The sequence below is a fragment of the Phocoena sinus genome, chromosome 7, assembly GCF_008692025.1.
Source record: "Phocoena sinus isolate mPhoSin1 chromosome 7, mPhoSin1.pri, whole genome shotgun sequence".
In the NCBI taxonomy this organism is placed as follows: domain Eukaryota; kingdom Metazoa; phylum Chordata; class Mammalia; order Artiodactyla; family Phocoenidae; genus Phocoena; species Phocoena sinus.
The window spans coordinates 113,579,141-113,604,863 of NC_045769.1; the positions used below are offsets into that span (position 1 = coordinate 113,579,141).

At 45.4% G+C, this 25,723-nt stretch overlaps 1 protein-coding gene across 3 annotated transcripts in view; it reads right to left on the bottom strand.

The window, feature by feature from the left end:
- CYFIP1 (cytoplasmic FMR1 interacting protein 1) overlaps positions 1-25,723 on the bottom strand; it is a 95,108-nt gene that overhangs the window by 21,365 nt on the left and 48,020 nt on the right. For all 3 annotated transcript variants that reach the window (XM_032638069.1, XM_032638068.1, XM_032638067.1), the window contains 11 exons: positions 22,652-22,774; positions 21,439-21,564; positions 14,670-14,836; positions 13,167-13,314; positions 11,834-11,987; positions 10,733-10,889; positions 9,127-9,223; positions 7,266-7,342; positions 7,049-7,157; positions 6,010-6,129; positions 1,948-2,147 (listed from right to left, as the gene is read on the bottom strand). In XM_032638069.1, the coding sequence (XP_032493960.1) occupies positions 1,948-2,147; positions 6,010-6,129; positions 7,049-7,157; positions 7,266-7,342; positions 9,127-9,223; positions 10,733-10,889; positions 11,834-11,987; positions 13,167-13,314; positions 14,670-14,836; positions 21,439-21,564; positions 22,652-22,774 (1,478 nt within the window). The remainder of the gene's footprint in view (positions 1-1,947; positions 2,148-6,009; positions 6,130-7,048; positions 7,158-7,265; positions 7,343-9,126; positions 9,224-10,732; positions 10,890-11,833; positions 11,988-13,166; positions 13,315-14,669; positions 14,837-21,438; positions 21,565-22,651; positions 22,775-25,723) is intronic.

Here is a 25,723-nt window from a genome sequence, read left to right on the forward strand (position 1 = left end):
GCTGCATTTCACCTTTAGAGATGCCAGTTCTAAGCACTAGGCAAAATGATTTAAGGGACATAACAGAAATTAATTCTAAAAGTTCCAAACAGACCGACCAAAGCACAGAAAAACTTGCAAACGTTGGCCATGACTTAGATTTTCAGAAACACGACAAGCACGTATGTACACACAGAACGCCCCTCGTCACGACATATGATGTGAAAAAAGAATGTGCACTTAACAGTATGCCTAACAACGTCCATTTCTGCAAAACAAAAAATACACATGTATATCTGACCATATGGCAAAAACTCTAGAAGACAGACATTTTATAAGGGAAATCTCTAGGGATTTAATTATTTTCCCCATATACCTATTCCATATATATATATATATATATATACACACATACACACACATACACACGATTTCTAGCTTTTCTACAATTATGATGCATTACTTATGCTATAAAAATATTCAGTTAATTCCAACTCTAAAACAACTTGAAAAATACCTGTTTCAAGAACCTGGGCACTTAGAAGGGAGTTTACAGGGATGAGTAGTCTCTAAAGTTTGGTTCCGGTGGATTGTGCCCAGCCAGGCCCAGGGCCCCCTGACCCAAGAAGGCCAACCAGGGCTCCTTCACCTGTGGTTCTGTGGCCATGGCCATGTGCCCTCTGCTGCTGCATGGGGCTGGGCTGATGGGCCTAATGGCACACCTCCATGTACCAGCAACAGGCCTGTATTTCCCACAAGGAAACCAACCCTGGGGTCCCAAACAGACAATGGCAATAGCAGGTATGATCAGGCCACAGGAGGGCCTCCCTTCTGCCCTCGGGGTCGAAGCTCAGCACCCCTGGATCAAGACTCAAAAATCTAGGCCTGAAAGACAGTAGTGATCAAGCCAACACATGATAGGATGTTCAGATGCAGTAGTGAAGCAAAGGAAAAGCAAAAGACATTTACTTTTAAAAGGTGGTCATAGGACTTCCCTGATGGCACAGTGGTTAAGAATCCGCCTGCCAATGCAGGGGACACAGGTTTGATCCCTGGTCTAGGAAGATCCCACATGCTGCGGAGCAACTAAAGCTGTGCACCACAACTACTGAGCCTGTGCTCTAGAGCCCACGAACCACAACTACTGAAGCCTGAGTGCCTAGAGCCTGTGCTCTGCAACAAGAGAAGCCACCGCAACTACAGAAAGCCCGTGCACAGCAACAAAGACCCAACACGGCCAAAAATAAATAAATAAATTTATAAAAAATAAAAAGTGGTCATAACGCTCACATACACACGGTCTCTCACACACACCCTCACTCATACTCACCCCCATTTCTCACACTCACAAGCACACACATACGTTTCCTCTCTGGCATGTGCTGACACAGCAGGAGTGAAGCTCAGCACAGAGAGGACAGGCCTCAGGCAGGCAGTTGCCAGAGTGTGGAGGTGACACAGAGCCATCCCAGGACCTTGGCTGTACCCCAAGACTGGACCACATGACCCTGAAGCCAGCAGCCATGCCACCCTTCCAGTGGGCCACTTTGTTTTGTTCAACATAGTAAAATGGTAGGTGCGTGGAGGGCAGCTAACTGGCAGACCCTCACATGGCCCGACATCCCAGAATGGAAGCATGAAAAGTAGAGTCACCCAGCACATTCCAACGTCAGTAGACATTAAAAGTATGGAGGTGGTACAGACCCAGCAGCTGCCGTCCACATGTACCACAGATTTGGCCCTGAGCCCCAAGGGAGTGCCCTGGATAGGAACCCTGGCCCGCACTCAGTCTGCACATGAAAGCCATGACCACACACCCAAGGGCTGGCCCAGGGCTGCACTTGCAAATGGAGGAGACCAGGAGGGCCTGAGTATCCTGGACACAGGAAAAGATGGGCCCTGAGACCATCTTATTTCGATGCCCATTGGAAGGGGCATCCAGAGCCATCTGTGAGGTAGCATGCTCACCGGTTGGTGGAGCCATTGTAGCAGTAGTTGGGCAGGAAGTCGTAGTTGAGCTCCCAGAAGACGTGGAGGGTGATTCTCCCGTAGGGCGCTGACACATTGTGGTTGGCCTCCCGGAACATGGCATCAAAGCTGTCCAGAGTCAGGTACCTGCTCAGCAGCCTGTGGGTCATGCGGTTGATTTCCAAGAGGCCATCCAGCTCCTGTGGGACCACAAAGACAGGGGCGTGAGGACAGAGCTAGGCCTGGCATGGCGGCCTCCATCCTCTACGTGGGTAGCGCCATGGTGGTGGGCCGGGAGCGGGCAGAGCAGGACGTGGACGGTGAGGGGCTGCACTAAGGGGGGGCCAGTGAGCTAGGCCAAGAACGCACATGGTGGCGGTCCGGCAGGTGACACAAGCTTACTTCTCACACCTAAATTCGTGTCCTCTCCATTGCTCTTAAAATGCCCCTTCTTTCCATGGTTGCCCCCGAATGGCCACTGTCCATTCTCCACTGCATTTACCTCCCACTGCCGGCCTCCAAACCCCTCACAGGGCAGAGAACACTGGGATGTGTCCACCCCAACCCGATGGCACACAGTGTGTCCTCCGGTGTTAGCCTTAATCAGCTTTCCTAACGCACCTGAAGTTACTCAAAAGCATTGCTGTGCAGCAGAACTGGCAAGCATGTTCAGAGGTGGCCTTCCAGGCTCTCACACTGACTGTTCATAAACGTGCCCAGGTCTGTACTATTCCCTGAGGCAGCCACTGGCCACATATGGCAACAAGAACGTGGCTGGTCCAAACTGAGATGCACCATACGTGTGAGATGCACAGATTTCAGAAACTGAACATGAAAACAAAGAATGTAAGATATCCACGTCAATAGAGTTCTTATAATGATTATATGTTGAATTGTTAATTTTTGGATATATTGGGTAAATAAAATAGATTACTAATATTAATTCCTCCAATTTCTTTCTCCTTTTCTAATGTGACTACCAGTAAATTTAAAATGGTCTCTGGGCAGAAGCAAGAAGAACTACAATCCTGCAGCCTGTTGAACAAAAACCACATTCACAGAAAGATAGACAAAATGAAAAGGCAGAGGACTATGTACCACATAAAGGAACAAGATAAAACCCCAGAAAAACAACAAAACGAAGTGGAGATAGGCAACCTTCCAGAAAAAGAATTCAGAATAATGAGAGTAAAGATGATCCAGGACCTCAGAAAAAGAATGGAGGCAAAGATCGAGAAGAGGCAAGAAATGTTTAACAAAGACCTAAGAAGAATTAAAGAACCAACAAATAGAGATAAACAATACAATAACTGAAATGAAAAATACACTAGAAGGAATCAATAGCAGAATAACTGAGGCAGAAGAACGGATAAGTGGCCTGGAAGACAGAATGGTGGAATTCACTGCTGCAGAACAGAATAAAGAAAAAAGAATGAAAAGAAATGAAGACAGACTAAGAGACCTCTGGGACAACATTAAATGCACCAACATTCACATTATAGGGGTCCCGGAAGGAGAAGAGAGAGAAAGGAACGGAGAAAACATTTGAAGAAATTATAGTCAAAAAATTCCCTAACGTGGGAAAGGAAATAGCTACCTAAGTCCAAGAAGCACAGAGAGCCCCAGGCAGGATAAGCGCAAAGAAAAACATGCCGAGACACACAGTAATCAAATTGACAAAAATTAAAGACAAAGAAAAATAATTAAAAGCAACAAGGGAAAAACGACAAATAGCATAAAAGGGAACTACCATAAGGTTAACAGCTGATTTCTCAGCAGAAACTCTACAAGCCAGAAGGGAGTGGCACAATATATTTAAAGTGATAAAAGGGAAGAACCTACAACCAAGATTACTCTACCCAGCAAGGATCTCATTGAGATTTGACAGAGAAATCAAAAGCTTTACAGACAAGCAAAAGCTAATAGAATTCAGTACCACGAAGCCAGCTCTACAACAAATGCTAAAGGAACTTCTCTAAGTGGTAAACGCAAGAGAAGAAAAGGACCTACAAAAACAAACCCAAAACAATTAAAGAATTTGGTAATAGGAACATACATACTGAAAATTACCTTAAATGTGAATGGGTTAAATGCTCCAAGCAAAAGACACAGGCTTGCTGAATGGATTTAAAAACAAGACCCATATATATGCTGTCTACAAGAGACCCACTTCAGACCTAGGGACACATATAGACTGAAAGTGAAGGGATGGAAAAAGATATTCCATGCAAATGGAAACCAAAAGAAAGCTGGAGTAGCAATACTCAAATCAGATAAAATAGACTTTAAAATAAAGAATGTTACAAGAGACAAGGAAGGACACTACATAATGATCAAGGGATCAATCCAAGAAGAAGATATAACAATTATAAATATTTATGCACCCAACAGAGGAGCACCTCAATACATAAGGCAAATGCTAACAGCTATAGAAGAGGAAATTGACAGTAACACAATAATAGTGGGAGACTTTAACACCTCATGTACACCAGTGGACAGATCATCCAGACATAAAGTTAATAAGGAAACATAAGCTTTAAATGACACAACAGACCAGATAGATTTAATTGATATTTATGGGACATTCCATCCAAAAACAGCAGATTACACTTTCTTCTCAAGCGCACATGGAACATTCTCCAGGATAGATCACATCTTGGGTCACAAATCAAGCCTCAGTAAATTTAAGAAAACTGAAATCATATTAAGCATCTTTTCCAACCACAACACTATGAGATTAGAAATAAATTACACGGAAAAAAACATAAAAAACACAAACACATGGAGGCTAAACAATACATTACTAAATAACAAAGAGATCACTGAAGAAGTCAAGGAGGAAATCAAAAAATACCTAGAAACAAATGACAACAAAAACATGACAATCCAAAACCTATGGGATGCAGCAAAAGCAATTCTAAGAGGGAAGTTTGTAGCAATACAACCCTACCTCAAGAAACAAGAAAAATCTCAAATAAACAATCTAATCTCACACCTAAAGGAACTAGAGAAAGAACAAACAAAACCCAAAGTTAGTAGAAGGAAAGAAATCATAAAGATCAGAGCAGAAATAAATGAAATAGAAACAAAGAAAACAATAGCAAAGATCAATAAAACTAAAAGCTAGGGAAAAGAAAAAAAGGTCTCTGGCTTGCATTCTATTTATAGTGGTCAAAACCTCAACCGAATCACATTAAGACCAAGGGCAATGAAACACCATGCCCCAGCCCAAGCCAGGCTGAAGGAAGAGCCACTGTGGGCTCTGTGGCCACAGACAGCCTGGATTCTGAGGAAGCAGAGGTGGGCCCAGCAGACACCTGCCCCCCACCTGCTTCTCTAGGAACAAAGAGTCTTCCTGGAGTTCTCACAAGCTCATTACCATTTGCCTGCAGCCATTATTCTTGTAAGATAGATTTGGCACGAAATCCTTAAATTGCATTTCCTTCCCTGCTGGCAAAGGTCTGAGGACAATTGGATTTTCTTTCCCTGATCACTCTGCTGAGATACCCAGAGGGTTTTTACTTTTCCTTGAAAGTCCAATACTACAATGTTAACTACAGTGTTCTTTGGTGTTGGCCACTTTAGGTCTGTCTTCCCATGTATGCAATATTTGCTTCTAATATGTATTTATACTGGTTTTTATTTCATCAAAGTTTTCTTCAAGTAGCATTTTTAATGTCTGTTCCATCTCATTGCTTTGGTTTTTGTCTTCAGGGGCCTCTACGATATGTATGTTGAATCTTCACTGTCCATCATCTCCATGATCTTCTCTAAAATCCTTTCTGTCTGTCATTTCTTTTTAATTTTTAAAACGTTCCTCCTTTCATTCTTTTGCCATATCTTTTGCCATAGTGAGGTGTAACTATTTGTTCTTTGAAGTCAATTTAGAATTGTGCATATGAAGAGCAGATGCCCAGGCAGGCCCAGCTCAGTGAGTGCACACCTTTTGAGTTCTATGCAAAAAATGAACCTACCACCAGGTCAATTTATCAATAATGACAAAAGTAGAAGTAGCTCCAACCCCCCAAATCTGCTGAGCCTGAGAAAAAGGAGAGCACTTACAACTATTGATGTCAGGTCTTCACTCTCAAATCGCCCAATTGCCAGTTCCAGGGATTTGTACATGGCGGTGGAGACGCGCTGAGTAATCAGACGATTGAGGTCTATGGACCTGCCCAGGAGCTGGGCACAGAGAGTGGAAAGCATGAACATTAAAAAACAAATAAGCAAGAGAATACGGATCTATCCCAGGAAACTGATTCCAAAAGATAAGACAGACAAATAACGTACAAAATTTAGATGACAGTATGATCAAATACCCTACTTTCCTAGAGCTGAAATTCTGCAAGTCAAAGCTATAAAAGGACTCTTATAGTGTACTTACACTTACATCACAGACAGAAACCCCAAGCCTCCCCAGAGATCCTGGAGAGCCTGGGTCTGGAACTTAGCGTACCCCTTGTAACGGGTTCAGGGCCACCTCCCAGCACAGAGTGGCCTGCGTGTGTCTTACCCTCACCATGTCACAAGGATAAGTAGGAGAAAACTACTCCATCTCTACTGCAGAGTCCTAACAACATGTGCATACCTCAGTATCATTTCAATAACATAAAAATACAGGCAAAACCCTGGTGAAAATGTCCCCAAATGTGAATGGTGGTTATTTGTAGATAGAATTACATGAGATTTCCCTACAGTTTTCTGTATTTTCCTTTTGGTGATGTATATATGTTATTTTTAAAGAAACAAAAAAAAAACAAGGACTGTATTATTACTCTCTGTGCTGGCCAAGAAGCGGTTCCTCCCCACCACTCGGAGCTGACTAGAGTCCACATCTTCTTTCTCTTAAGCTCTGTCTTTTGGGCTCCTGGAGAGGAGTTGTGCTTGGGCCAGGCCTCCTGGGAACTGCGCAGGGCAGCCTTCCCTTGTGTGTCAGGTTATCCAAGAGGCTGCTTATCTTTAAAACCTCAGCTCTTTACATGGATGGTCCCACAGCCACATACATACTGACATCTATTAAAACCTGAGGAGCTCTAAGAAAACCCCACTATTTCCACTGCTGGTTCCATGCCTCACCGTGCCCAGGAAAGGCCTCGCTCACCTGCACGTGCCTCTGCTTGAGGAGCGTCTCATAGCGATTAGATGGCGGGAGATGGATGGTTGCACCCTGATTCTTGCATTCTGATCGTAACCGTTTGTCAAGAAGCAAACTAGCATGGAAGGAAGAGAGGACAACTTCTCACGTGCTGTGAATTTGAATGGAAATGTCAGATCAAGTTGCCCAAGATTTTGTACCCAAATTACAAACACATACTCACCTTCCTGCCATAACCTTATAATATGCAAATATCTGGTCGGCCAGCTTATAAACAAATTGGTCAAAGCAGAGATTCACCTAAAGGAAAGGAAAGGAAAGCGTGCATTAAATTTTGCTTCCCTAGGGAATTCCCTGGTGGTCCAGTGGTAAGGACTCTGCACTTTCATTGCCAAGGGCCCGGGTTCAATCCCTGATCGGGGAACTCAGATCCCCCAAGCTGTGCGGTACCGCACGCCCCTCGCCCCCCAAAAAAGCTTCCCTAAACCAAGATCAAATAACAGAACTTAAAAAAAAAATTTTTTTTTGATCCAGCAATTCCACTTCTAGGTATTTAAATGGAAATACTAACTCAAAATGATCTCTGTACCCCAGGGTTCCTGCAGCACAACAGCCAAGACATGGAAACAACCTAAGTGTCCACTGATGGATAAATCGATAAAGAAGGTATGTACACACACACACACACACACACAAATGGAATATTACTCAGCCATAAAAGAGAAGGAAACCCTGCCATTTTCGACAACATAGATGGACCTTGAGGGTGCTATGCTAAGTCAAATAAGACAAATACTACATGATCTCACTTATATGTGGAATCTTAAAAAAACCAAAAACAAACCCATAAATATACAAAGAACCGATTGGTGGTTGCAGAGGTGGAGCATGGGAGAACTGGGTGAAGGGGGTCAAAAGGTACAAACTTCCAGTTATAAAATAAATAAGTTCTGGGGATTGAATTAAAAAACAAAACAAAACCCCAAAACCCCAACCCTTGTTAAGGCAACTAAAAAAGGCTCTTATGAGAAAACAGAAACATCTTTACTGTCCAACAATAGCAGATTAAATCCATTTCATTGGGACCAGGAGTGACCACCACACCACCACTGAAAATTATGTCAGAACCTTGCTTACTGATGGAGAAAAATGCTCCAATTCTCTTAAATACAATGGAATATAAGAAAGTCTCTGTTCTTCACGTGCTCCCAGGGGCTATCGTGCACTGCATCTGGGGGCAGCTCCTGATTCCGGGCTGTATGTCCCAAGAGCCGCTGCCCGTGGCCTCCTCTGGGCTCCCAACGTCGGTCAGAGTTGCAGGGTGGACACAGTCTGTGACTTCACCCTCAAAACTGTATCCTCACTTGCAAATGGGGCTAGCACATACACCCCGGAACTGGGATGAGGACACCCTGTGCTCAGAGTGGAGCTGCCCCAGGACCCACGGGTCTCTGTCCCAGCCCACCCTGCCTCACCCGGGAGCCCATGAAATCTCCCCTAAGAAGCACTTCCTGTGGTTTTTGTGAGGATATGGGGAAGGAGACCCAGATGTATAATGTAATCTGCTGAGGTTAAATCCTCTTACATCTTGAGCTAGAAAATAAGATTTTTCTCCTTAGCTGCATGTACACAGACAATAATTCCACTTGTAGGAATTTGTCCTCAAGAATAATCCAATACAACTAAAAAGATACGTGCAAGGAAGTTCATCAAAGCATTATTTATAATTAAAAATAAAAAGCCCAAACTAGAGAAATTAAATAGAGGTTGGTTCAGTGCATCTCTTCTGTACAATGCCCCTGCTCTAGACTGTGTTCATGAAAGAAACAGGCAAGATATGCAGTGTTCATGCCATGCAGTCACGTGAAAAGGATGTCCCCCAACAGCTGATGTTTTAAGACCCCAATCATCCTGTGTGGATGCACAGAAAAAAGTGCAGATAGAAGGGTTCACCCCAAAATGTTTATTTCAAAGTTCATTCCATTGTTTGAACCTCCTTGTATTAAAAAGAAAGGTTGTTCCCTCTAACACTCAGAGGAAAAAGGAAATTTTTAAAAGTCTATTAAAAGTGCCTGGGCCCTCACCTCTGCCTCGATTTCGTCATAGAGAAACTGCTTGTTGAACCTGGTGAGGGCATAGTGGGCGCTATCGTTGTACAGGTCCAGCGAGTAGAGGACGTACCTGCAGAGTGGGAGAGAGGTCAGGCCAGCCGCCCACACAGGGTTTCTCGGCTCTCACACCCTGCCCTCCACGGGAAATGTAACCCTCACTGTCTTCCTCTCTCATGAGGAAAAACAAACTCTTACTTCAAATGCCAAACTCGGCTTCTGTGAGGGCCCTAACAGAGGCCCCAGCAAGCTGGCCAGACCCTTGGCAGGACATGCCTGGCTCAGCCACGCCCAGGGCGCCTGGTGGGTCCAAGAGGGCCTCCTGCAACTTCATCTTCTCAGTTATCGCGTTTCAAAGATTTTCACCCCACTCTGCAGTATTTTTAATAACCACAAGAATGAGTCGTTTTCTTATTTTTAAGAACAAACCGTCCGACTTAAAAAGAAAAACATACAAAGGTCCTGGGCCCCAGAGCTGACCATGAGCACACCTGCTGTGGCCAAAGCCCCTCTCTCCCTGGCCAAATGGTGGTAGCCGATGGTCTCCAGAAGTAAGGTCCCTCTGAGAGCTTGAGGCACATAAGCAGAGGGCCCAATGTGGCCCTAGAGGCGCACACACGCTCATCAAGGCCTCTAACGCTACAGAACAGACACCACGGCTGCTGCAGAGTGAGGGAAGGCCACCCTCCTGATGTGCACAGGCAAGGACGGTGGCGGGAGGACCCGCTAGGCAGGGTCCCAATCTGCTCACTGCATGACACCCCGTTTGCTATTACTTTCCCTCCATGGACTTCGTATTTTCAAAATCTCTGACCCCCTGCCCTGACCCTGAGCTTCAAACTCTAAACAAAGATGTTCAATGAACATTTCCTCTCCCAAATCCATCTGAGTCGGAGGCCATGCCACACACTACATGCCAGGCCACCTCTCCCCTTGCCGAGTTCCCGGGCCTCACAGCACCTGGACACAGTGGACTTAATTAGCTCTACTGCCTCAGCTCTGGATTCCAGTCTGAAGCCAAGACACCTGTTCCTTGTATTGATATCTGAAGTCTTACCCCAAGAATTACGACTTCAGGGACTTCCCTGGTGGCGCAGCGGTTAAGAATCCACCTGCCAATGCAGGGGACACGGGTTCGATCCCTGGTCCGGGAAGATCCCACGTGCCACAGAGCAACTAAGCCCGTGTGCTGCAACTACTAAGCCTGCGCTCTAGAGCCCACGAGCCACAACTACTGAGCCCACGAGCCACAACTACTGAGCCCACGAACCACAACTACTGAGCCCACACGCCACAACTACTGAAGCCCACGCGCCTAGAGCCCGCACTCTGCAACAAGAGAAGCCACCGCACCGCAACGAAGAGTAGACCCCGCTCGTCACAACTAGAGAAAGCCCACGCACAGTGACGGAGACCCAACGTAGCCAAAAATAAATAAATTTAAAAAAAAAAAAAAAAAGAATTACGACCTCAAATGAAGTGCTGAGAACAGTCACCCCTCCCCCACCTCCCGGCTCCCAAATGCTACCGAGGGCCTCAATCACACAGACAGGAGGCTGGGACAGGCTTCCAGGACACTCACTCCATCATCGACGCTTCCTTGGTCTCCAGGATGTGGTCTGTCAGGATCCAGGGCATGGACATCTCAATGGGGAACTGGATCCTCCTGCCCATGGTCAGCTCCAGGAAGAACTCTCGGAACCACAACTGCGAAAGGTCACAGCACTGCTGGAGCGTCTCTTAAGGAATTCAAATAACACCACGTTAATATTCCGCAAGCAGAGAAGACTGCACAGGACAATGCGAGGGGGCGCGTGCCAGGCTCTCAGCCCTGAGCTGCGGACAGTGCACGTGAGCAGGGAGGGGTCACGTGTGCCCTGCACAGTGTGGCCACAGGCAAAGCCACCTGGACGTGCTGATTCTCACTCACAAACAGAGCAGAGTCAGCATCCAGCCCCACGGGCCCAGCACGGACACCACCGCCCACCAACGGGAGCTGGTCAACACTGCACACCTTCTGGTGGGATTTATTTTATACGGGATACAGACACAGCATTACGGGCACACTTGGTGCAGGTCTATCTAATGCAAAATAGATTGAAAAAAAAAAAGTTTCCATCCTTTTATGAAGAGAAAAACAAAAGCCTTACTATTACTCTAAACCTGCAGCACTTGCAGCCAAGATAGAGGCCTCCCACCCTGGATAATGGCTGCAGCACAGAAATAAACGTGGACGGCTCCACGATGACAAAGGGCATCCACACGTGCCCCGGTCACCCTAGGACGGGCTGTGCACGTCAGGTCACCTGCCACCTTCCACACATTGCAGTCGTGGGTGGCTTCTGATACTTATCACCACCTGCGTCTCGAGCCAGGTGACAGTCACATCGGCCTGTGTTGCTGACCCAGTTCAGGTTACAGAGACTTTGCGTCCAGGTCACTGGGCCAGCCCCGGGCCCACAGGCCTCACCCTTCTAAGGGCCATGCCACATGGAGGGAACCCCCAGCCGGCCGTGCATTTAAAGCAACAGGTGAGGGAATGTCACGAGGGTGGCAACTTGTGTCACTGCCTGGGTGCGTGAAGGGACCACAGCAGGGGCGACCAGGCAGGCGGAAGCGTTCTAGATGGTGTTAGTGGTGTTAGAACATGCTGGGCTGGACGCTGGTCAGCAGTAGCTCTTACCACTGAAATTTATCAAGTGGGTGTAGAAGAATGACTCGCGATGAAATTTTTCTATGTCCAATATGGTGGGCCCCTCGAGGCTACTTCTCAAGGTTTTCTTGGAACCACTTTTGTCTGCAATGAGGGACTCTAGCATGGTTCTCACCATGTAAAGCTGCATTATCCAAGGAAACATTTGTGGGGGAGAAAATATACATGGCACATTAGTTACGACAAACGCAGATAAACCATGAGGGGGACTGCCCCGTGGACACCGTGCCGGCTCGCAGGGGTGGCGCCCATCCACGAGGCCAAGTCGCTGCTGCTTGGGACAAAGAACTTGGAGCAGAACCCTTCGCCTTGGGCCGTAAATACCAACAAGAAAAACAAACAATGTCTTACCACCAAAGGTTAATAGAGGCGGATAGGTGTAGGACTGCCTCAGAAACGCGTTAACCACATGCAAGAGCCTTTCCGTGCCCACAGACTTGAGCTGCCTGAGCAGCTCAGCAGAGCTCAAGGACTCCGCCATGGTGCGCACCAGGTAGAGCTAGACACGGACAGACGGGAGAGCGGAGACAGCGTTAGTCACACGCAGCACAGGGCAGGGACAGACACGCGGACGAGTGAGGAGGGCGCCAGCGTGCTGGCAGACAGGGGACGGACAGACCCCGGACGGCACCCTCCCTGGGCAGCAATGACTTCCTTCCAGGTACCCCAGAGGTTTCATACACAGTCAGCAACATGCTCTGCTGGTAATTCTCTGAAAGACTGACAGAAGCGATTCTAGAAGCCCCCAACACAGAGATGATGAGTAAGAAGTACAAAGTCCCAAAACAGGAGGGGAAAAGCCAAAGGGCATAGTAAATCAGGTATGAGGGTCAGAGAAAAGCTGCCTGGGGACAGGAGGGAGCTGAGTATGCCAGGAGAGGGTGCAGTAGAGGTAGCTGAAGACCACAGACACACCAAAGCTATGTTTTTAAATTTCCAAAAATTTTATCTTTAGGAATGATCATTTTTAGAGCCAACATAAAAATTATAACCATACATTTAAACACCCACCAGGTAACACAGCATAAATACAGACACACAGACTTTCACCCACATTTTTGGGATAGGAGTTGATGCAGTCAAAGTTCTGCATGCAAATAACCAAACCCAAGAATCACAGGGTGTCTGCACCCCAGAGTCACTTGGGCAAGGAATAAAGGAGCAAAAAAGACACAGGCAGTACTTTATCTGCCCAAGCAGACAGCGGTGGGGTCATTTCACTCCCAGCCCCCCTACCACCCCCCAGCTCAGGGTCAGCCCACTCAGGGGAACAGGCAGCGACAGGGGATCGGGGAACAAGAACCTGGGTGCTAGAGGGTCCCACGGCGCGCCGTGGCACTTTAATGTCAAAGCCGCTCTTGGGGTCCTTCTCGCCCCGCAGGGCCGGGTCGTTGAAGGGCTCGTGCCCTGTCTCCCAGTCACACACGGTCTTCCTGATGGCCTGCAGGACACTAAACCGCCCGTCAAGCTGTCAGGGCAGATGCAGTGCTGACAGGCTCGACACCTTTACAGTCACAGCATCGCTTCGCCTCTCACACAGACAACTCTCACACGTGAATCCCTCCGGAGGCAGGGGGGAGACGTGGTAATGGACCAGTTCAATGTGAAACTTTAAAAATAGATCGTTTTCTTGGGGACATTACTACCCTCAGAGGATCTAATGTAGTTGCATTTTGCATCAATTAGCCCAGACGTGATGTTTTATTTCCTAAACACTGAGACATACTCAGGGCAGCAAGAGGACAGACCCCAAACATCACCCAGAGCTGAAACTCAACCTCCCTGCGAGTCACCCCATTTTCTAACTTGAATTTGAAGTCACCAGCACAATACTGGGGACTTTGCCCATGTCCCCAACTCACTTGGACATCGGGATGCCCCCACTCCCAACAGGGCTCCACCATTCGGAGTCTTCCACAGCGCCACCCTCAGGGCAGACGCCACACCCACACGCCCATCCTAATCACCTCACGGGGAAAGCTCTAGCTAAATCCAGAGTTACTCTAAGGCTAGCTGCACACTTCCCACGTGGTGAGGCTCCATCACAGTAAGCGTGAGCAAAACCGACGCACTACTGAAAATATGAAAACCTTTACTAAGCCCTCCAGGAGAGAGAACAAAAACTGGGAAACCTCACAGTGTAAGATCTTATTAATGCGAAAGTCATACCATACCAGGTGACAATTATATAAAGCAACAAAATGAAATCAGTACATGTGTGAGCCCCTGTGAGCTTCATTTTAGGTACATGTCTCTGAAAGAAAACTTTATCTAAAAGGCTAAATATTCATAGAAAACTAGCTCAAGATTGCTACAGGAACTCTGCAATATGTATGTACTGGGTTGGCCAGAAAGTTCGTTCGGGTTTTTCTGTAGCCTCTTACGGAGGAACCTGAACAAACTTTTTGGCCAATGCAATAGTTTTTGACTCATTTGTAAGACAGGCGAGAAGGAACAGAAGCAAAAATACTGAAGAAATGGGAGATGAGATTCTGGGTTGTGTGTCCCTACAGGCCTGGTGAACAGAACTGCCAGACAGATTTTGAGACACTCCCAGGCCCCAGATAAGCACACCCTTGTCCCTGGGTCTCCAGACTGCCTGGACCTTCTGTAGTTGATTTATTGTGGGTTGCTCAGGTTAATAATTGGACCCACTGCATTACATTTAGAGGAAATTCACCCAAAGGGTGCCTGGAGGTTGAATATAAATGCACTTTTTGAAAATGTTAACTCTACAGCTGTTCAAGCCTAAGCTGATCCTTCAGTTTTGGATGACCGTGCAGGGAGTGTGTGCAGCAGTGCTGACCTCTGGATGACGTTTTTCTTCTTCTTGATGGCCTGCCTGAGCGGCTCCCTGAGGGTGACCTGGGAGAAGTCCTGCAGCGCGGCGTAGACAGTGTGGCGGATGGCATGGTTGAACACGCTCTCCATCCTGCCCATCAGCACCTGCAAGCCTTTGATCATGGCGATCACCTGAAGGGGCACGGACACACGATCTTCAGTGTGCTGGAGGGTCACAGCTGAGCTCCATGGGCCTGACACATGCCAGGCGACTGCCTCCCCCAAGCACTGGGCCTCTCCCTGGCCTCCTGTGTTTCTGCTCTGCACCTGCAGCTGTCCCTGTTCCTAGGTCTGACCCCATCAGACCATGAGCGCCTCGAGGGCAGGGACAGATCTGCTTGGCCTGGAGCCAACATGGGGATTTGGGAACTGACTCAAAATACTGCTGAATGTCTTAGGGTGCACCTCTCTGTGAAAGACTCCAACAAAACAGAAGAAGATTCGGGAAAGCAAATTTGTTATTATCTGGACAGGAAGAAAGAAGTTACAAGCTTGTAACCCAAATCCCATCTTTAAACCAGCGGTCCCCAACCTTTTTGGCACCAGGGACCGGGGTCGTGGAAGACAGTTTTTCTGAGGATGGGGTGGGGGGAAGGTTCTGGGATGATTCAGGTGCATTACATCTATTGTGCTCTTTATTTCTATTATTATTACATTGTAATATATAATGAAATAATTATACAACTCACCATAATGCAGAATCAGTGGGAGCCCTGAGCTTGTTTCCCTGCAACTAGATGGTCCCATATGGGGGTGATGGGAGACAGTGATACCCGAACTGTGTTGCTTATGTCCAGTCTACTCCGTAAGATGCAGCTTAACTGTCACTTGCCACTCACTGATAGGGTTTTGATACGTGTCTGCAAGCAATTGATTGATTATGGTCTCTGTGCAGTCAAACCTCTCTGCTAATGATAATCTGTATTTGCAGCCGCTCCCCAGTGCTAGCATCACTGCCTCGGCTCTACCTCAGATCACCAGGCATTAGATTCTCATAATGAGCGCACAACCTAGATCCCTCACATGCGCAGTTCACAGTAGGGTCCGCGCTCCTATGAGAATCTAATGCCGCCGCTGATCTGACAGGAAGCAGAGCTCAGGCAGTAACGCGAGCGATGGGGAGAGGCTGTAAATACAGATGAAGCTTCGCTCGCTCGCCTGCCGCTCACCTCCTGCTGTGTGGCCAGGGGGTTGGGGACCCCTGTGTTAAACAATAATGGCACAGTGAATTAATATGCATAAAAAGGTCAGAAGAAAATGCACTGAACTGCTTAAAGTTCATTTTTGTAATGGCATCAGAGACATGATCCTGTCCTCATCTCACATGTGTGTTTTCTCTGTTTGCTTTGAGGATTTATATGATGAATCTGGGTTGCTTTTCTAATGAGAAAAAAAAGGGAACTCTTCTATTTAAAACAGCAAATTCGGGCATCCCTGGTGGCGCAGTGGTTGAGAGTCCGCCTGCTGATGCAGGGGACACGGGTTCGTGCCCCGGTCCGGGAAGATCCCACATGCCGCGGAGCGGCTGGGCCCGTGAACCATGGCCGCTGAGCCTGCGCGTCCAGAGCCTGTTCTCCGCAACGGGAGAGGCCACAACAGTGAGAGGCCCGCATACCGCCAAAAAAAAAAAAAAAAAAAAACAGCAAATTCTCCAACTGAAGTTGAATTGAATTGAAATTCACAGCAATCTGAATGAAAATGAAATTACTATATATTCAGACTTATGGGATGTAGGAAAAGGTGTGCTGAAAGGTAAATTTGGAACTTTGGATGCATATATTAGAAAACAAAAAAGCCTAAAGATAATAATAACCTAATACTGATCACCAATTTATAAAAAGGTAAAACAAAATAACCCCCTCCAAAAGTAGAGGGAAATGAATATCTAAAAGCAAAAATTAATGAAATAGAAAACAAGCATATAATAGAGGGTGATCAACTAAGATAAAGCTGTTTTATAAACAAACAAATGCTCAGCAAGACTGATCAAGAAAAAACAAACAGATAAGGCATGAATTACAAGCATTACAAATAAAGAGGGGACACTACCACACGATTTACAAATATTAAGAGATTATGAGACTATACTGGAATAGGATAAACATACAGATCAGTGGAACAGAATTAAGAGTCCAGAAATAAACCCTCACATTTATAGTCAATTAATTTTCAAAAAGGGTGTGAAAATAATTCAATGGGTTAATATTATCTTTTCAACAAACAGTATTGGTACAACTGAATATCCACATGCAAAAGAATGAAGCTGGACTCCTGTGTAGGAAAGGGTCATCTCAGCAGGCCTGGGATGACCAAACCCTGCACATTCCCAGGAAAGGTCTGGCCCTTGGTTGGCTCCTAGGAACCAACTCTGAGCCACTGGAATACTCAGCCTGAAGAATGTCTGTGTGCCTGAGGCTTTGGGCCATTGCAATAGCAGTTTCACCAGATATTTTATGCTAACAATGTGATTTATAGCAAACAGCTGTTTTTGCTCTGGATCTGGAGTCTGAGTAGCTGAGGTCAATCGTGCATGTGCTACATGCCTACATTACTGACCCTCAATAAAATTCCTGGACACCAAGGCTCAGGTGAGCTTCCCTGGTTGGCAGCACTTTGCATCTGTTATCACCCATCACTGCCAGGAGAATTAAGCACATCCCCTGCAGCTCCAATAGGAGGGGGACACTGGAATTTGCACCTGGTTTCTCCTGGACTTCACCCAGGTGTCTTTTCCCTTTGCAGATTTTAATTTGTGTCCTTTTGCTGTAATAAATCATAACCTTGAATAGAACAGCTACTTAGTCCTGTGAGTCCTTCTAGCAAATCTAGCCTGAGGGTGGTCTTGGGAACCCCTGACAGAAGACCCTACCTCACACCATAAAAAAATTAACTCAAAATGGATCACACCTCAAATATATGAGGCAAAACATAGGAATAAATCTTTGTGACTTAGGTTAGGCAGTAAAGCACAAGTAACCAAAGGAAAAATTGAAAAACTGAACTTTATCAAAATTAAAGACTTTTATGCTTCAAAAGACCCCATGAAGAAAGTAAAAAGTTAACGGGAGAAAATACTGCAAATCATATGCCTGATAAGAACTGGTATCTAGAATATATAGAGAACGCAATAATAAAAAGACAACTAATTCAATTAAAAAATGGGCAAAGGATGTGAACAGACATTTCTCCAAAGATATACAAACTATCAATAAGCACAGAAAATATGCTCAACAGCATTAGTTGTTATAAAAATGCAAATCAAAACCACATGAGATACTACTTCATATCTAGTAGGATAGCTGGAATCAAAGGACAGATATCAGGAGTTGGCAAGGAGCTGGAGAAAGTGGGACCCTCTAGCGCTGCTGGTAGGAATGTAGTGCTACCACTTTGCAAACCATCTGGTAGTTTCTCAAAATGTTAAACACAGAGATACCATATGACCCAGCAATTCTACTCCTAGGCGTATCACCAGAAGGAACGAAAACAAGTCCACACAAAAATCTATACACAAAAGTTCACAGCAGCATTACTCAAAAGTGAAAAACTGAAACAATCCAAGTATCCATCAGCTAATATGGATAAATAAAATGTGATATATACATTCAATGGAATATGATTTGGCAATGAAAAGAACGAAATACTGATACATGTGTGAACCTTGAAAATATTATGTTAAGTGAACGAAGCCAATCACAGCCACGTATTGTATGAAATGCCCAGAATAAGCAAATCTACAGAGTCAGACGGTAGACGGGTAGCTGCCGCGGGATGAAGAAAGGGGAGAATGGGGGTGGGGGGTGACTACTAATGGGTTCCTTTTTCAGGAGACAAAAATGTTCCAAATTTGATTGTGATTGCACAATTCTGTGAATAGGTATCCCCGAAGCACTGGATTTTACACTTTAAATGGGTGAACTGTATGGTATGCGGGGGGAAAAAGCTGTTACTAATAAGATGAGAACTTACTAAAAAAAAACCGTGTCAAAAATTAGAAAATTTAGAAAGATTCTTAGAAAACCTTTGAAAATACAACTTACCAAAACTGATACAAGAAGAAACAGAAAATCTGAATACCCCTACATATAGCAAAGACATTGAAAGTTTCAAAAACCATCCCATAAAGGAAAAGCTTCACCAATAAATGCTAGAAAACATTTAAGGGAAAAAATAACATCTTACACAAACCACTACAGACAACAGAAAAGAAGGAAGTGCTGTGAGCCATTTTACAAAGCCAGCATCCAAAAACTAGAGTGGAAGGTAATAAAAAAGCAATGTGACCCACTCCTCAGGTGTGGGCTAAGCACAGTGACTTCCTCCCCCAAAGTGCCCTATGAAAGGGGGCGATGGCCGGTGTGGGTAACCTCAGCCAGGTGACCAAGGGCAACAGCAGCACTGATGAACCAGTGACAGCATGGTCCTCTGATGTGAGGTGATGAAAACAGCTCTGTGGTCCTCCTTCGTAAAAGCTACAACCCCAGTCTAATCAACAAAAAAACATCAAATAGGGCTTCCCTGGTGGCACAGTGGTTGAGAGTCCGCCTGCCGATGCAGGGGACACGGGTTCGTGCCCCGGTTTGGGAGGATCCCACATGCCGCGGAGCGGCTGGGCCCGTGAGCCATGGCCACTGAGCCTGTGCATCCGGAGCCTGTGCTCCTCAACGGGAGAGGTCACAACAGTGAGAGGCCCGTATACCGCAAAAAAAAAAATCAGATAAATTCCAATTGAGGGACATTCTAAAAACACCTGACTAGCACTCCTCAAAACCGTCAAGGTCATCACAAACAAGGAAAGTCTGAGACACTGTCGTGATCTAGAAGAGCCAAAGGACACATGATGACTATATGTGATGTAGGATCCTGGATCAGAGGAAGAACGTTATAGAAAAGTGAGGAAATATGAATAAAGCAAGGGCTTTAGCTAATAATAATGTATTGATACTGGCTTATTAAAAATGTAACAATACGAATGTAAGATGTTAGTAATAAGTGAAAATGGGTGAGGGGTATATGGGAATTCACTGTACTACCTTTGCAATTTTTCTGTAAATCTAAAAGTATTCTAAAATGAAACACTGAAAGAAAAAAGTACTATCAAAAGCCACTCTTACTCATGAGCCTTGATGCAAAAATCCAAATCAAAATATTAACAACTTATATCCAGCAATATATAAAGAGGATAATATATCATGATCAAGTTGAGTTTAAACCAGGAATGCAAGGGTAGCTTAACATCAAACCGGATCCAAAAAATCCTATCAGTGTAAATCTAGCACATTAATGGAATAAAAACGTCATAAAACTATCTCAACGGATGCAGAAGTGTTTTATAAAACTAATATAAAATCCATGATAAAATCTCTTAGCAAACAAGGAATAGAAGGCCACTTTTCTGATCTGAGGAAGGGTGGCTATAAGGAACCTACAGCAAATGTATCATACGGTGAGATGTTGAAAGCTTTCCCTTTGAGATGAGAAACAAGACAAAGATGCCTGGAGCCTCCTTCTATTTAATGAGTAGGGATCCTACCCAGTGTGATTTAAAAAAAAAAAAATAGAAGGGGGAGAAATAAAACTGTCATCATTTCCAGATGACATGATTATATAAGCAGAAAATCCAAAAGAATATATGGGTAATTTATTACAATTAATAAGTGAGTTTAGACAAGTTGGTAGATACGAGGAAAATACAAAAAATAATTTTGATTTTAAACATCAGTGATAACCATTTAGAAAAAAATTAAAATACACCATCAAATATCAAATACCTAGAAATAAAGCCAACAAAAGGTGTGAAAAAGTTTTACAGATGAAAAGAGATCTTAGAGAATCTTAACAAATGGAGGGACATACCAGATTCATAAAAGACTTAATTTTATAAATTTGTCAATTCTTCCTAAAATGATCTATAGGTTTATTCATATCCTCATAAAAAATTCTAACAGGTTTCACTGGGACATGGAAAGGTGATTCTAAAATGTTTATGAAAATACAGATAGCAAGAATAGCTAAGGAACTCTTGAAGACAGAAAGACCTGCTTTACCAGACAAACGATTAACTATTGTAATTAACACAGAGGGGTGTTAGGAAAGGAAAGACAAACTGACCAATGGATTAGAACATGAGCAGAAACACACCTGCCCAGGTATGGTCACCTGACTCAAAACAGAGGCGGCAAGAAGAGCAGTTGGGAGAGTTGGTGGGAACATTTCAGATCCAAATGTGAAAGCAGAATAAGACATCCAGAAGACAACATAGGAGACATCTTCATGACCTTGGGGTATGCAAAGATTCCTTAAATAAGGCAGGAAATGTACAGCTACAAAATCTACATCCAAACACTGGATGGCAGAGCAATTAAGAACTATTCATCCAAAGGGTCCTAATGACAGTGCAGAGCTGGGGACCACACAGCTGTGAAAGGGGCTCTTCTCCCTCAGACACCTAGGTCCTGGCTCACTCCTCTTGTGTGTGGCCATAAGAAGCTGCTGCAGCTCCCAGGCTCTCACTCAGAACATACCCCGACTGCCCCAGGGGAGTGTCCACGCAGAGACCGGGAACTCACAACCTATTTTACTCTCTGTTTTGACAACTGTGACAGATGCAAAGGGCCGCCCTACACAGATACAATGACATCAGATAAGCAGTTCATTCATGTTTTTGCCTTTGCTTTGTAAAGGGAAGACAGTTTCAGGCCAGAGTCAAAGAAGGAAGAGAAAGCAAAGCACACCTCCACCAGGGCGAACTTCTCCTCGCTGGTGTAGTTGTAGCGGGTGGCACGTTCATACTCCTCGGCGTTGTCAGGGCAGTCCTTGTTGGAGTACTTGTCCGTTGGGTGCACAAGTTTCCACGAATACTGGTGTGGTCAAAAAGAGGGGAGACAGCCACACTGAATGCGAAATGCTTAACTGCTGGTCTGACTCACAGGACCATCACCAAAGCTACCAAAGGTCAGCCTTCTATTGTTCACTGAGTCTGAAAGTCACACAGCGGCATGTGTGCTCGCACACACATGCATACTATACATGCACACATGGGCACACGCACGCTACACGTGCACACACACAGACACCTCACACACGCACACATAGTCCATCTCCATAAAACTGCAAAATATTCTGGCAATGTGACTTCAGGTTCAAGTTAATACTCAGAAACTTAAGACATACATCAGGTAAAAAGGCCTGGATATTTTATGTGGAATATCTAAGACTATAAGCGTTTCATCACCATTTCTAAAAGAATCAGCCTTTCAAACAATCAGGTACCCATCCAAATATAATCATCCTTATCTGAGCAAAATAAACAACAAAGGGGAAAATCCTCTATGACTTATGGGTATCCAAATCTTTCTATGCATCAGAAACCACTTTACTAATCCTAAACAAAAGAAACTGAGGGCTAGAAATACACAGAGAGTGCTGTTTAAAAGAAATGAGCATTAAAAATCATCATAACAGGGCTTCCCTGGTGGCACAGTGGTTGAGAGTCCGCCTGCCGATGCAGGGGATGGGGGTTCGTGCCCCGGTCCGGGAAGATCCCACATGCCACGGAGCGGCTGGGCCCGTGAACCATGGCCGCTGAGCCTGCGCGTCCGGAGCCTGTGCTCCGCAACGGGAGAGGCCACAGCAGTGAGAGGCCCGCGTACCGAAAAAAAAAAAAAAAAAAAATCATCATAACAATACAAATTTAATTCTATCAATGTTTTAAAAGATAAGGCCCTTTATTTGTAATATATGTAAATGAAGTGTGCATTGAGCCGTCTTAGAAACATTTAAATTAATATATACTCTTATTTCTAGTGCCAAAGATAAAAAGCCAATTTGTTCTCGATCCAAAGACCAAAGTTAATGAAGAAAAAATATAATTTAGTCAAGTTTGGGAAGAAAAGCACTTCTAACCAAGTAGGGGGTGCATTTCCAAATAAAAGTGAGAGTGCCCACCACTTCCATCACGTGAGCACTCCACTGGGACAGCAGCTGCAAGCCCTGCAGCGCCAGGTCGAAGAGCTTCCGGTACTCAGCATCCGTCTTCTGAGCCTCCTGGCGGCCTGAGCCTGTGACCACCTAGAGAAGACAGAGCATCAAGCAGTCACAAACGTCCAAGAAACCACGTATCAAACCCAATCTAGAAGCCTACCCCAAATGCACACTCACAAAGTAGAAAATGATATGAGCACAAGACTCTTCAGTGCATCAAAAGGCAGAGCAACTGCAGAGCCCGCATGATGGGCACACGTAGCTCAAAACACAGAGAAAGGCCGCCACAGCCTGCGCTGGAGGGGCTTGCAGACCTGGTCCTTCCTGAAACATGCGTACAGCATGTTTCTAACTTAGTTAATAAAGGAAAACGTGCTCACATGTTTATTTGCTTATATCAAATAATGAAAACTTAGATTTAAGAATGTTTATCTACAGGCCAGGAAAGCAGAGGGTAGAGAGGAAGGCAGACTTCTCTGAACATACCTCCTCTGACAGACCTGACTTTAGAACCACATAAACAGTTTATATATTATGATATAAAATTAAATTAGGGGGAAAAAGCAATCCCCCAAACTCAAACGCAAAATGAAACAATGAACTGAGCTGTGTAGGACTGAATTGGCATTGTGACCACACAGAGGAACCATGCAGTGTAAGTGCCTAACATTAAGGTTTTGATTGCCAAGTCATCCATTTCAAAGACATCCATCTTGAATAAACATATTGCCAGCTACCCAAGTAGATAAAGAGCCAGCCTACCCATGAAGTTCCCCTTGTAGAAAGCCCATGGTGACCTAGATAACTGCCAACAGGGCTTTTCCCCTCCCACACCTTCAGCCCTGCTCTTATGTTTTAAATTCACCAACAGTGAACCCGTGAAACCCTAGGCACCCCACCCTCAGCCCTGACAAAGGCAGAGCCCCAGGTCTGTGCTCCCTCCCTCTCTACCTATGACCTCGCTTTGGGGCTCTGGGTGTGCTGTGTACCCTCTAGGACGTGTGAGTAATCAAACTTGTTTTTCTCAGAGTTCCCTGATGGTCACTGCAGAGGGTATGTGGCAATCGTGAGGACCACAAGGGCCAGTCCAGCCACAACACTGGCTCTGGTGCGGGCTGGAGGTGGGGTGTCTGTGGGGACTGCCAAGAGGAGTACAGGTCCAGGCATCACTATCTGTAGGCTGAGACCAACACAAAACAAACCACTTCAGTGACTTTGAAAAATAACGATTTGATGTAACATCCCTAGAGGAAGAAATCTAAGGACAAAATTAACTGCAAAATAAATCTGCAAAATAAATCTGAAGGGCTTCCCTGGTGGCGCAGTGGTTCAGAGTCCGCCTGCCGATGCAGGGGATGCAGGTTCGTGCCCCGGTCCAGGAAGATCCCACATGCCGCGGAGGGGCTGGGCCCATGAGCCATGGCCGCTGAGCCTGCACGTCCGGAGCCTGTGCTCCGCAACGGGAGAGGTCATGGCAGTGAGAGGCCCGCGTACCGCAAAAAAAAACAATAATAATAAAATAAAAATCTGAATTTCTAGTAATTGTTATTAGCAGCGCCAGTACTGCTATTTTCAGTGCCAGTACTGCTATTTTAAGACTGCTGAGTGTATACTGAGACATATAATCTGACCCCAGTCAAAATATGCTGGGCTTCCCTGGTGGCGCAGTGGTTGGGAGTCTGCCTGCCGATGCAGGGGACGCGGGTTCGTGCCCCGGTCCGGGAAGATCCCACATGCCGCGGAGCGGCTGGGCCCCTGACCCATGGCCACTGAGCCTGCGCATCTGGAGTCTGTGCTCCGCATCGGGAGAGGCCACAACAGTGACAGGCCCGTGTACCGCAAAAAAAAAAAAAAAAAAAAGCAGGAGTCTTTAAGAACGAGGACTTTCACCATGGGAGAAAAAAGAAAAAGGCAGAAGGAAACTGAAGTAGACTGACTAGAAAACAGTACTCCAAAGGCTGGTTTGTTTCTTTAGATATGCTAGGGAATCAATTATTTTAACACCTGATGCATAAAGCAAAGGAATCCAGCTCTGGAAGGCGCAAGGAGCTGAGAGGACCACCAAGCTGAGGCCTGGTGAAGTCTCACATCAGGGCAGGGGATGCAGCCGTCCACATCCCAGAGAGTCAGCTGGACCCCCCAGCAGCCCTCAGCATGGCCACCGAGAGGCGAAATGGGCCGGGACAGTGGGAGCTGACTATGACCAGGGCCCTGAGCCAGCAGCGTACAGGACACACAGGGGGACAGAAATCATGGCAAATGACACCAGAGGGAATGAGGGAGATGGTTGGGACAGGCATGTCAACCAACTGCAGTGTATGGAACTTATTTGGGTCCTGAGGCACACAAACCTGGAAAAATACACCACTAATGATAATGAGCAAACAGGGGAAATCTGAACAATGACCCACTATTTAATATTAGGGAATACATTTGTTGGTTTTTTAGGTGGGATGGTATTATGGTTATATGTTAAAAAGGGCCCTTATCTTATAGAGACACATGGGAAATACTTTCAGAGAGAGTGCTATGTTATCTTGGATTGCTTCAAGCTTACCCAGACCGAGGCACAGGGTTGGAGGAATAATTGAAAAGGGGCAGGTAATTAAGCTCAGCGTGGCACCTGAGGGGCCAGGACTGGTCTCTCCCTTTGTATGCTTGAAAATTTACGTAATGGAGAAATTGAAAAACAAACAAACAAACAAAATTTATACCCAGAACCTGGCTCTGGTCACTGTTAGAAACTGAACAGATCTGGGGGCTCTTGAGGACTCAGGGTCTGTGCACAGCTGCACTGACATTCTCATGAACTATTCAAACCCAGCCGCTGGCCCTGCTCAGTACAAATCCTTACCCTCTAGACAAAAGAAACAACTTGAAAATAAAATTAAAAAGATAACTCCATTTACAATAGGATCAAAAGGAATAAAACACTTAGGAATAAATGTAACAGAATAAGTACAAAGCTTGTACTCTGAAAATGATAAAACATTTTTGAAAGATATCAAAGAAGGACTAAACAAATGGAAAGACATC